The sequence below is a fragment of the Pelobates fuscus genome, chromosome 3 (genome assembly GCF_036172605.1).
Source record: "Pelobates fuscus isolate aPelFus1 chromosome 3, aPelFus1.pri, whole genome shotgun sequence".
Classification (NCBI taxonomy): Eukaryota; Metazoa; Chordata; class Amphibia; order Anura; family Pelobatidae; genus Pelobates; species Pelobates fuscus.
In genome coordinates this window covers 282,981,010-282,991,652 of record NC_086319.1, presented here as the reverse complement: position 1 = coordinate 282,991,652, position 10,643 = coordinate 282,981,010, and the positions used below count along the sequence as shown (strand labels likewise).

Genomic DNA, 10,643 nt, shown 5'->3' with positions numbered 1-10,643 from the left:
TTAGTTTTTGTAGACTGAATGTTGAAAACTTGAAAACAAGTAATACATTAATCCTAATTTATTTAATCCTAATCCAATTTACCTACATGGTTGACTTCTTACTAACGGAGCCCTTTTGACCATCAAGCTTAAGCTTTGCCTTCCGCTCACATCTCCATCCAAATATATACACATATTAGTCAAAAGAGGAGAAGTAACATAAAGGGGAAATAAATATAATTGTTTAAACAATCTGAGAGTGGGTTTTGGACGCTCAGTAATTTCTTCTCCGTAGTCTTGAGATATAGCATTTATTTATGATTCATTTTTCTTCTGAGAGGTTTACATTAAAAAAGACATGCAGCTATTAACCCCAAATAAATGTTTTTATTACAGGATGAGAGTTCAACATAATCCATAACAATAGTTTGAGGGTGTGCATCAGCAGGAATCTTGCCAGAGGGCTTAAAAACACAGGCTGATGCCCAAAATCGTGATGATGCTGGAGCTGCAGCAGCGTACAAATTCTCCTCCAATACCTGAAAAGGCAGGTTTGTTAGAATAAAAAAAGATATTTAAAGAACGGTATATTACAGTTCTGATTTGATTATATTTATGAAGGTCATATCTAAATAGATTTGGAGGACAAAAAGCATTTGGATACAAGAGTAACATTCGCAATGACAGTCAACGCAGCTCAAAAAATATAGACACACTGGACATTATGGCGGCACACAATTTAACTTGTTTATATTGAGTCTAAATAATATCACTTAACAAACTATTTAACAAACATTATTAAAAAAAAATAGGTTATAGAGGAAACAAGCCATTGATCTTACAGATTTTAAAGGAACACTATAGTCACCTAAACAACTTTAGCTTAATGAAGCAGTTTTAGTGTATAGATCATGCTTCTCATGTTTCACTGTTCAATTTACTGCCATTTAGGAGTTATATCATTTTGTTTCTGTTTATGCAGGCCTTGTCACTCCCCTGACTCTGATTGACACAGCCTGCATGAAAAAAAAATTGGTTTCACTTTCAATCAGATGTAATTTACCTTAAACAATTGTTTCTCTTTTTCTGTAAATTGAACTTTAATCACATACAGGAGGCTCTTGCATGGTCTAGCAAGCTATTAACATACCAGGGGGGTAAGAAAACCAAAATAAACAGAACTTGCAATAAAGGAAGGATAAACTTTAGACGACTCTTTACAGGAAGTGTTTATGAAGGCTGTGCAAGTCACATGCAGGGTGTGACTAGGGTTCATAAACAAAGTGATTAAACTCCTAAATGGCAGAGAATTGAGCAGTGAGACTGCAGGGACATGATCTATACACCAAAACTGCTTCATTAAGGTAAAGTTGTTTTGGTGACTATAGTGTCCCTTTAAGAATAATTTGCCCCACTGCATTAAAACATAAAACATAATGTTATGAGACAATCTGTAACAGTAGGTTGATTACACAAAACGTTATTTAGAGTTTTCTGAATATTTAATGAGAGATATATATGCATCGATTGTGTTAAGCTGTGGAATTATTGTGTGTATTCTATTCTCTTGAAAGACTATGCACAGATTTTAAAGTTATGGTTTTCATTGGTTTCATGGTTGTAATTTCTTCTGAATATACCATCTTGACTTTTTAATGAAAAGCCCTATATTTATATTATTGCACCAAGCCTCCAATTTAGTATGTTATTTTGTTGAAATTATTTGCCCTGGAGTTTCTTCTTTCTCAATAATTTTTCAAAACCGTTAAAACATTATTAGTGATTTTCTGTTCTATTTATTTAAATAATTATCATTTTTCCCACATGATGGTTTTATTTAAAAAGACACGAGCAGCCAATAGCTGGGGAGAAATATTTTATTGTATGTCATTGAAAGAATATTAAGATTCCATAGGGTGGAATATTTGGAAAAAGACGTCTCAACGCGTCATGTCAGAGAGCTGTAATCCTCCAAATGAACATCTTAAAAACAGAAGCTGATTCCCAAAATAGTGATGATACTGTTGCTTCTGCACAAGGAAAACTCTCCTCCGACATCTGAAAAGATATGCTTTGTTATAGTAGAAGGAGACATTTAAGCCTTACTTTCTTTGTGACACATATCTGGTTAGTTCAGAGGAAAGCTAAAACTACCATCTGTGAATGCGTTGAGAATGTATTTCCAAATTTTTTGATCATATACAATCTAGACGAAATTAGTTATTTTTCTATGTATTGACATACTTTACATAACACATTTTATAATAAGCCTGATAATATTGAAAATATCAGTCATTTTAAACACTTTTACAGGTAATTGATTGAAGACATTGATAGATAAACATTTTGTTTTAATTTTACTTTCTTTTTTTAGGTTTTGGTCTACTTTTGAATAAGGAAAAAAGATCTAGTTATAAGCTAAAAATAGCTGTGTTTACAACTGTGCCTTGAGATATCTTCTGTCAAATTTGTCACTATTTATTATTTTTTATATTGTGCCAAAATATTTGCAAACAGCAAATATGACTAGGTCAACATGATATCCACAGTTGCTGCCATTCCTTGTTATTTAAGGTTGCCAACGGCAGCTGGTGCAGATCATATCTAATGGTTTTCTGGCCAGCCGTTCAGAGTGGTGTCATAATAACCTGGAGGCAGGTAACAGGCAGAGCTATCAATCCTGGTAGTTCTGTCACTAGCATAGTCCTTCTTTCGAAGATTAATTAACAGCACAAAATAAAAACCCACAGCAAATTCCAGCAAAGGAAGGACTAGGCACTCGTGGATTTGCATAGCACATCTGTATGCAAAACTTCTGACGAAATTATTGAACTGGTTTTACAGAGACATGTGACATCAAAATTAAAATTTTGGTCCAAAGAGTGAAAACCTGCATTCATCGTATTACTTCTACAATTCCCAACCGATTTAGTTTCTTATACCATTACCTTGTAGATTTGTACATTTAAATCATAATGCATTGTAACTTATAAATGTATACCTTTGCTTAACCGACTTTAATATTGTAATAAACATGACTGAAAGCCTAGCGTTTGCAAGACGTCTTTCTTTAACTTAAAAATGGTTTATCCCAACCAATCTAAATGTGACTTGTAACAAATATAAATGTTCAGTTTTGTGCAGCTGTATATGATATGAATACCTCCCTAAATACAATTTTCTTGTTTAGTGATTGGTTTCATCACTTGCTGATTTGTTGTTTTTTTAACACCTGTAATTTGTGTTATATAATGCATCTTTCTAATATTTTCATGCCCTCCAGTAAATATCAATGGCAAAACCAGGCCATTTCTCCACTGCCCCATAGCTACCTGTTGGAGTTCGCTAATAAGGCACCCAGGGGTTCTATGCACAAACATCACCATAAAACACAGTTGTTTTAAAATAACACACTTTTCTAGAAGTAAAAAACGGGTCCTTGAAGTTGTGGAACAGAAATGGGAACCCACTTTAGTCAACAATAACATCTATAAGTGTCTTGGGAAATATGCAAGTAGTATGAGCCAAATAAGTTACATTAGCAATGCTCCCTGTTTACCACATTTGTGAAAAGTTCACTTACTAGGAATCTCCATGGCGGTGTAGGCAGGAAGTCCTTTGCACAGAGATTCAATGTGCTGCCCATACTCCTCAATGTGAACTACGGGTTTCTGGTTGATAGTGTAGCTTGTCATTTGTGCATTAGGTGCAGGCTAAAAAAAAACAGTGTGAATTATTCGTTAGACTCCCATGTATTGTAAATAGCATTATGAATCTTTGATTTCTTCATGAAAATGCATTTATTAAACAATATTAATGGGATGTTATTACATTTATCTATGGAAAAATAGCAGTTTATCTCCATTTCTGTGTGTGAGAATTAGTTGCAGGAGATGACTGGTGAGAACATCTATATGGAATGAGAAATGTTACGTTTTTAAAGAATTATTAATGATTCACCTAATGGGTATGTAACATAAACGTTGAGCTAAGAGCAAGTTAGCCAAATCCAAATGTGCCATGGACAATGTATACTGTAAAAGCCATTTCATTGTGTCCATCTATGACAGGGGTGCTATTATTTGCTAAAGTGAGAATTCAAAATGAATTTAAAATTTAAGGTCAATATAGCCAAAATGGAAAAATCCTCTAAGTCAGCTATGCTTTTAATTCGGCTACTCTAATCTTAAATTTGAAAATCCCTTTGAATTCACTTTAAATTCTCACTTTAGTGCATAAAGCTCTTAATGATTAGTAACAAACCCAAAACGTATCATTATAATCCTTTCCTGATTCTTAACCCAAACCCAAACGTATTGCTTTTATATTCCATGTTTACTAACCCTTTTCCAAGCTTCTAGCCTTTTCATCTATTTCCTAATTTTTATTCTAGAATTCATAGTACAGCATCCAGCACAAACCTCACTTCAGTTTTGGCCAAATTGTCCATTACTAAGTAGACTGGTGATTTACTATGTTATTGTAAGATAAGATAAAAACAATACATTTGTAGTGCAGGTGACTCTTGAAATTCAATGAATATGTTTAATTCAGTTTTATTTGACAATTTTTACATTCAGGGTTCAGTTATTGTAGAAAGCAGGACCTCTTAACATGACTGTTACTATGATACTCTGGTTTTAGAAAAGATAATTCCCTTTATACATCAGAGTATGGGTGATAATTAACATTCAGTATTGTCACACAATTTATTATTTGCTAAGTCTACTGGCTCACCACAATGCTCAAAAGTAGAAATCCATCTCTTCAGGCTTACAATAGCGAGTAACATTTAATATCTGGTGTAGATTCTGTACGGCAATAATTCTAGAGGGATTCACTATCATCTGGATTTCATACCCTCATCAGCTTGGTATAGACCCATATCTCACACTCTATTATTCATCTAATTCTTAATATGCTGGACCTCCCATCACTTACTAACATCTCTCCTGACCTAACTGTGGACCTATGCACAAGGGATTTGTTTTTGTTGTTTAAAAAGGTCTGACTTGCGTTCATCCTTTTCTGTTGCGCTGACTGGGACATGACATAGCTACATATACATACATACTACACATTTTCTGTAAACACCTGTCATATATAAAAGCAGCAGTGAAAGCATTTCTGACCTTCTGCTTGTCCTTGGCGATAGCACTCAGTTGGGCCAATGTAGGGAAGGACTTGTTCATCTTGTTGATAATGCATATCTTCTTGTTAAAGAGTCTGGTAGCAGCAAATCCCTACAAAAAGAACACAGTTGCAAATAGAATGAGTACAAGGACAATGGACAATGATTTCATTTCTCACCTAGTGCTGCTGGATAATCTAGATCAGGGCTGCCCAACAGGTAGATCCCCATGATGCTTTGTCATTCTAAAAGCATTCTAGAGGCATGCAAAGCATCATGGGAGTTGTAGTTCTACAACATCTGGGGATCTACCTGTTGGGCAGCTCTGATCTAGAAAATCAGCAGACACTGTTAATGAGTCGATTGCCAGAGTATGGAATATTTCATTGCTCTAACAGAGACAAAAATCCTTCCATCAGCCCAGATTGTGTTAGCTTAATGTAATGGTTAAGAAGAAGTCTTTACTATAAGGGTAGCACTGGGACATACATGTCTCAGTGCAGCTTGAGATAAGTCAGAGTTAGTCCTTGGAGGCACTTGACTGCTGTTATTAAAATGTTGCTAGTCAGATATGTATCTGCCATTAACCCAGGCAGTCCTCGCTAAGTCTTGGTTCTGATTTGGTTCCCAGAGCTGCATTGGTATGACGTGCATTATGCCCCAATTCTTATGAGGAATAATTGCACAGATTACATTACTATCCATGCAGTACAGGATTGAAAAAAAAAAGAAACTATTGAAATAGTTGGCAGATTATGTAATATTTAGTGTGTGTCCAGGGGCAGGGCTGTTTTGTGAGATTTTTTTGGCAACTTACTAATATTACTAAAAATTTAATTTAGAACAAAAACAATGTGTTTTATTGACACAAAGAGATTTATTAAAAATGGTTTTATTATTTCTATTGAATTTTTATCAATAAATATATCAATAAAAAGGAAACATAGCAAGAAGAAAAGGGAGAGGGGATAACTCCCAGAAAGGAACAACGCAAACAGGAAAAGACTCATGTCACTAGAAAGGGATCACACAGGATCCATTCAAAATACCATGTCAAGGAAGCATCGACTAAGCCCAAATGGAATACCAATAATGTGAGGGGTGTAAAAGGGGTAATGGGTCAGAAAAGAGTGAGAAGGAAGGGAGGTATCACAAGGCCATTGCAGCCTGAGTAAAAAGGAGTTAACCACTCTGGTACCAAAAAAACTTTGTAGTGCCAATATGTAGTATAGTTTAAACATGTATTGTAGTTTAAAGACTAATTACTGTGAGTATTACAGCTTTGAAGCTCTTGTATGTATGCACATCAATATTACTGAGCTCCAGTGGCGTACCTACCATGGTCGCAGAGTTTGCAGTGGCGACTGGGCCTGTCACTCAATGGGGTCTGGCCACAGCTGCGACCCCTGAGACCATGGGCCACCACAATTTCAAGGCAGTGCATGGCTGCACTGGCCAGGGGCCCTTGGTTGCTGAGTGACCGTCAGGTTAGGAGCACTGTGCTGTGCTGCTTCCTTACTGCCACTCTGTGTGTAGCTTGGCCTAACATGATGGTCTGATAGGAAGTGCTCAGTGAGAGAGCACTTGCATTCAGACTGGGTACCACTTGGCCACACCACACAGAGACAGGAGGTGCGGGAGAGAAGGGGGGAGAGAGAGATAATGAGACAAATGGAGGGTCTTGGGGAGGATGAGAGAGGGAATGAGACAAATGGATGGGCTGAGGGAAGGTGAGAGAAGGAATGACACACATGGAGGGGTGAGAGAGGGAATTACACACATGGAGGGGCTGTTGGAGCGGGAATAAGGCTTGTATTAATTTGTGACACTCTTTGCTAGGGAAGACCTGTTTTTTTTTGGCCAGCATTGTACAGGATGCATTGTTAGCTAGGTGGCATACCCTACAATGCTTTTGGTATATTATGTGCAACACACATGCATACATGTAAAAAAATACTCATATGAGCATGAAGGATGTCTCCTGATATCGATCAGCATATCAAGAGACAAAAAAGAGGGCACAATGATAGAGGGGCTGGGGGGAAAATGGAGGGTAAAGGGAATGAGACTAATGGAGGGGCTGGTGGATGAGAGGTAATGAGAAATAGAGGGGATAGTGGAGAGAGGGAATGAGACATATCGAGGGTCTGGGGGGAGAGAGGGAATGAGACACATGGTGGAGCTGGGGAGAATGAGACACATTGGGGGGATCATGGGTGGGCCCGGGGCAATTTTTGCACCAGGGCCCGGTGGTTTCTAGTTATGCCTCTTCTAAGCTCCTAGAAAAGAGGAACATTAGAACAGAAAAGAGTTTCCGATGGCTTTGGCCACAAATAGGGACTGTCCCTCCTAAATAGGGATACGTACAAGGTATGAATATTTGTTATACGAATATATTTTACAACTGAGAAATTTACTAATTGAAAAAAATAACCAGATTGCTACATGCAATTTATAAATAACTCCACATCAACATGTACAGAAAACAACAGTATTCTATCTTTACCCCTTGCATGTATTAAAGGTATGAACATTATTTTTAATATTATCAATGTTACTATATTTATATGGTTAATAAACACTTGTTGGCTGCATTTTTAAAGGCTTACTATAACCCAAACTCTTTGTAGAACCTACAGATTCCCATTTAATCCTCCTGTTTTATACCATGACTCTGTACATTACTTACTCTGCCGAAGTCACAGACGGAATCCCAGGAGTTCCAGCCATTCAGGCTGTTGACACTGGCAATATTGTCCTGGTTGTTAATGTTGACGTTCTGGTAAACATTGCCTCCATCATTTCCTGCATTGTTGATTTTGATATTCTGGAACAGGGATATTGAAATATTTAAAGAGAAATTGTCAAATCTAATTTTCTCATGATTTATGCAATCTCACACCAATATGAATGCATTTACTTAAATATCAAGTCTATATCAAGTGGCTTGTATTCATTTGTCACACTCTTTGCTAGGTAAGACCTGTTTTTTTTTTTTTTTTTTTGGTCAGTGTAGTATTGGATGCATTGTTGGCTAGGTAGCATTTGGTGTACTATGTGTAACACACATACATACATGTAAAAAAATACTTATATCAGCATGAAGGATGTCTCCCGATATTGATCAGTATATCAAGAGACAAAAAGAGGGCACAATGATTATGCAGTATGTATAAACACTAATAAAGGGTGTTAGTTTAAAGATGAAGTAGCATTCACAATAAAGGAACAGAATTACTGTTACTTTCACTTTAAGGGTTCCATTGAAACTCTGTTAATGATGAAAAGTCAGGTTACACTCTTAGGAACATAGGTTGAGGTTACGGAATGAAAAATGGAGGAAAAATATATGCATATAAAAATAACATTTATTAAAAAAAAATTATTTGCGTTTTAATGAAAGACTTTTTATCATTACCTGAGCTTCAATGTAACCATCAAAATGAGAGCAGCAATTCTGCCCATTTTTTTGTGAGTGATATTTCACCTTTGGTCTATTTTTATTCATGCGTATACTGTACATATTACAAGATTTTTCATGCACAAAAAAGTATTTCACGTCTGTATGGGTTTAACTATTGTACAACAGTTGCATTGTGGGTTTTGTGTGTGTGTATATTTAGCATATAGTACACTTAATTGATGCTGCAAAAGTATATGATTTTATTTTATTTAATTTTTTTTAAATTTTGTATCAATTGTTTAAATGCCAAATTATAAACTTTTTTTTCATTTATTACTTGAATAGCATAACTGCTATAGAGATGATAGATAATGGGTTTTGTGTTGTTGATACACATGATCCCTAAAAAACATGTACTGGACTAAATGGCAACCATGCATAGAGTGCTACCAATTTTCTCCTATATGGGCAGAGATAGTTTGAGCTAGTTTAATACAGAGATCACGTATTTAATAATGTGCTCTTATTTTTGATCATTTAATTATTTAATACTATATATATTAAAATTATTTAAGCTTTATTTAGGACAAAATACCTGACTTTGAGAAGGTTTCCAGTTTACCTTGTTTTCTAAGTCTGTGTGATTTCTATTAAACCTACTTTTCCTATATTCAATTAGTTTCCATTTTGTATTTATTAATATGCCATATAAAAAAACTAAAAATGCACTATAAAAAACTAAATATAAATCAATGTAAATATGCAATAAAGAACCTGAACTTAAGAAATACCAACACATATAAGTAAGCAACACATATAAGTAAGCAACACAAATAGATTTTTAGACCAATAAATAAAGAGCAGATATAAAGGTATGAATTATAGAAGATTCAGAAGAATCAGCACACAGATGGAAGGGTGGACTCCTAAATAGTATTTTTATAGTCTACATTGTTGGGGCTATATGGTCATACAATGAGTAAATATGCTCTATTGGTTAAAATCTATTAAAACATATGTCGATAAGAGACAATAAGTGACCTTTTTTCTCAAGACTCAAAGCCACGCCCACTTACCCAAAGTTTGTGTATGGCAAATATAATTAGTATGGAATCGATTCAAACAATCTGCATTTATTTACTTACATCGTTTGCTAGAGTTTGAGTTAGGAAGACTCCCAGGAGGGCAGCAATCAAAATCTAGAACAGAGAACAATGACAAAGCCTTTCAAAATACAATCTGGGTAATATCATAGATTCTTCATAATTTTCTTGAACATGTCACGTTATACTCACCAGGCTTTTCATGGTGAAGCCTTGTCTATGTCAAGGAGATTGAAAGAGTAAGGTGCAAATGCACTTTATATATTTTTATACGTGATCTGTGTTTGTTCAAGGAACAGTGCAAAAAAAAATATATATGTTTGCTAAGTTCCATTGGAATTACTTCTCAAACATTATCTTTGCTGATATGAAGAATCCAGAATTCTAGATAGGGCAGAGAAGCCCTTCCCAACTCTGTGTTTTAAATTAAACTGAATGAGTTGTATCAGAGTTTGGTGATACCAATCAATAGAGCCATGAAGCTACGTATACTGTAATGACATCTGGTGGTATTTGCTAAAGGAAGGGTGCATTGAGTTAAGTCATCATGGTTCAATTAAAGATATGGCAGAATCACTGTAATTTGTCAGTTGACAGCACCAGGAGTAATGATGTTTGTTGAAAAGAAGGTGGATACCAGCTACAATGGAGAAGAGGGCTCTTCAATAAAAACAAAAAATGGACACAGAACAGAATACCTTTCAAAGCACTTCTAACAAAAAATTCATAAAAGGTGCTTGGAACAGATGTATGATTCTGTTCAATAAATGGAAATGTTGCTGCCAAGTCAAGTGGCAAAAAAAATACATCTTCTATTGAAAATGTTCATTGCGCAAAAATAAAATGTCACTATAATTTAAAATATATTGAGACTTGATATTTAAAGCAGCACTGTCATGGCCCAATCCTAATTTTTTTTTTTTAAACCCCTCCCGACCCCACTACATCTAATTGCCCCCCTAGTCACCCTCCAAAAACCCCTAAGCCCCCACCCGCCACTCAGGGGTGGGTGCCGGGGGGAGGACAC

The 10,643-nt window shown here is 35.6% G+C and overlaps 1 protein-coding gene across 2 annotated transcripts; it reads right to left on the bottom strand.

Annotated features, from left to right (window-relative positions):
- Positions 1-364: 364 nt before the first annotated feature.
- Positions 365-9,886, bottom strand: LOC134601142 (gastrokine-1-like). Of its 2 annotated transcripts, none has more exons than XM_063445580.1 (6): positions 9,809-9,886; positions 9,659-9,712; positions 7,800-7,937; positions 5,112-5,222; positions 3,563-3,692; positions 365-518 (listed from the first exon to the last, which is right to left on the bottom strand). In XM_063445580.1, the coding sequence occupies exons 1-6, from the start codon at positions 9,818-9,820 to the stop codon at positions 445-447; spliced, it is 519 nt and encodes a 172-aa protein (XP_063301650.1). In that variant the 5' UTR covers positions 9,821-9,886; the 3' UTR covers positions 365-444. The 2 variants fall into 2 exon arrangements, with proteins under 2 accessions (XP_063301650.1, XP_063301649.1); XM_063445579.1 differs by lacking the exon at positions 365-518 and adding an exon at positions 1,850-2,037.
- Between the last annotated feature and the right edge of the window lie 757 nt (positions 9,887-10,643).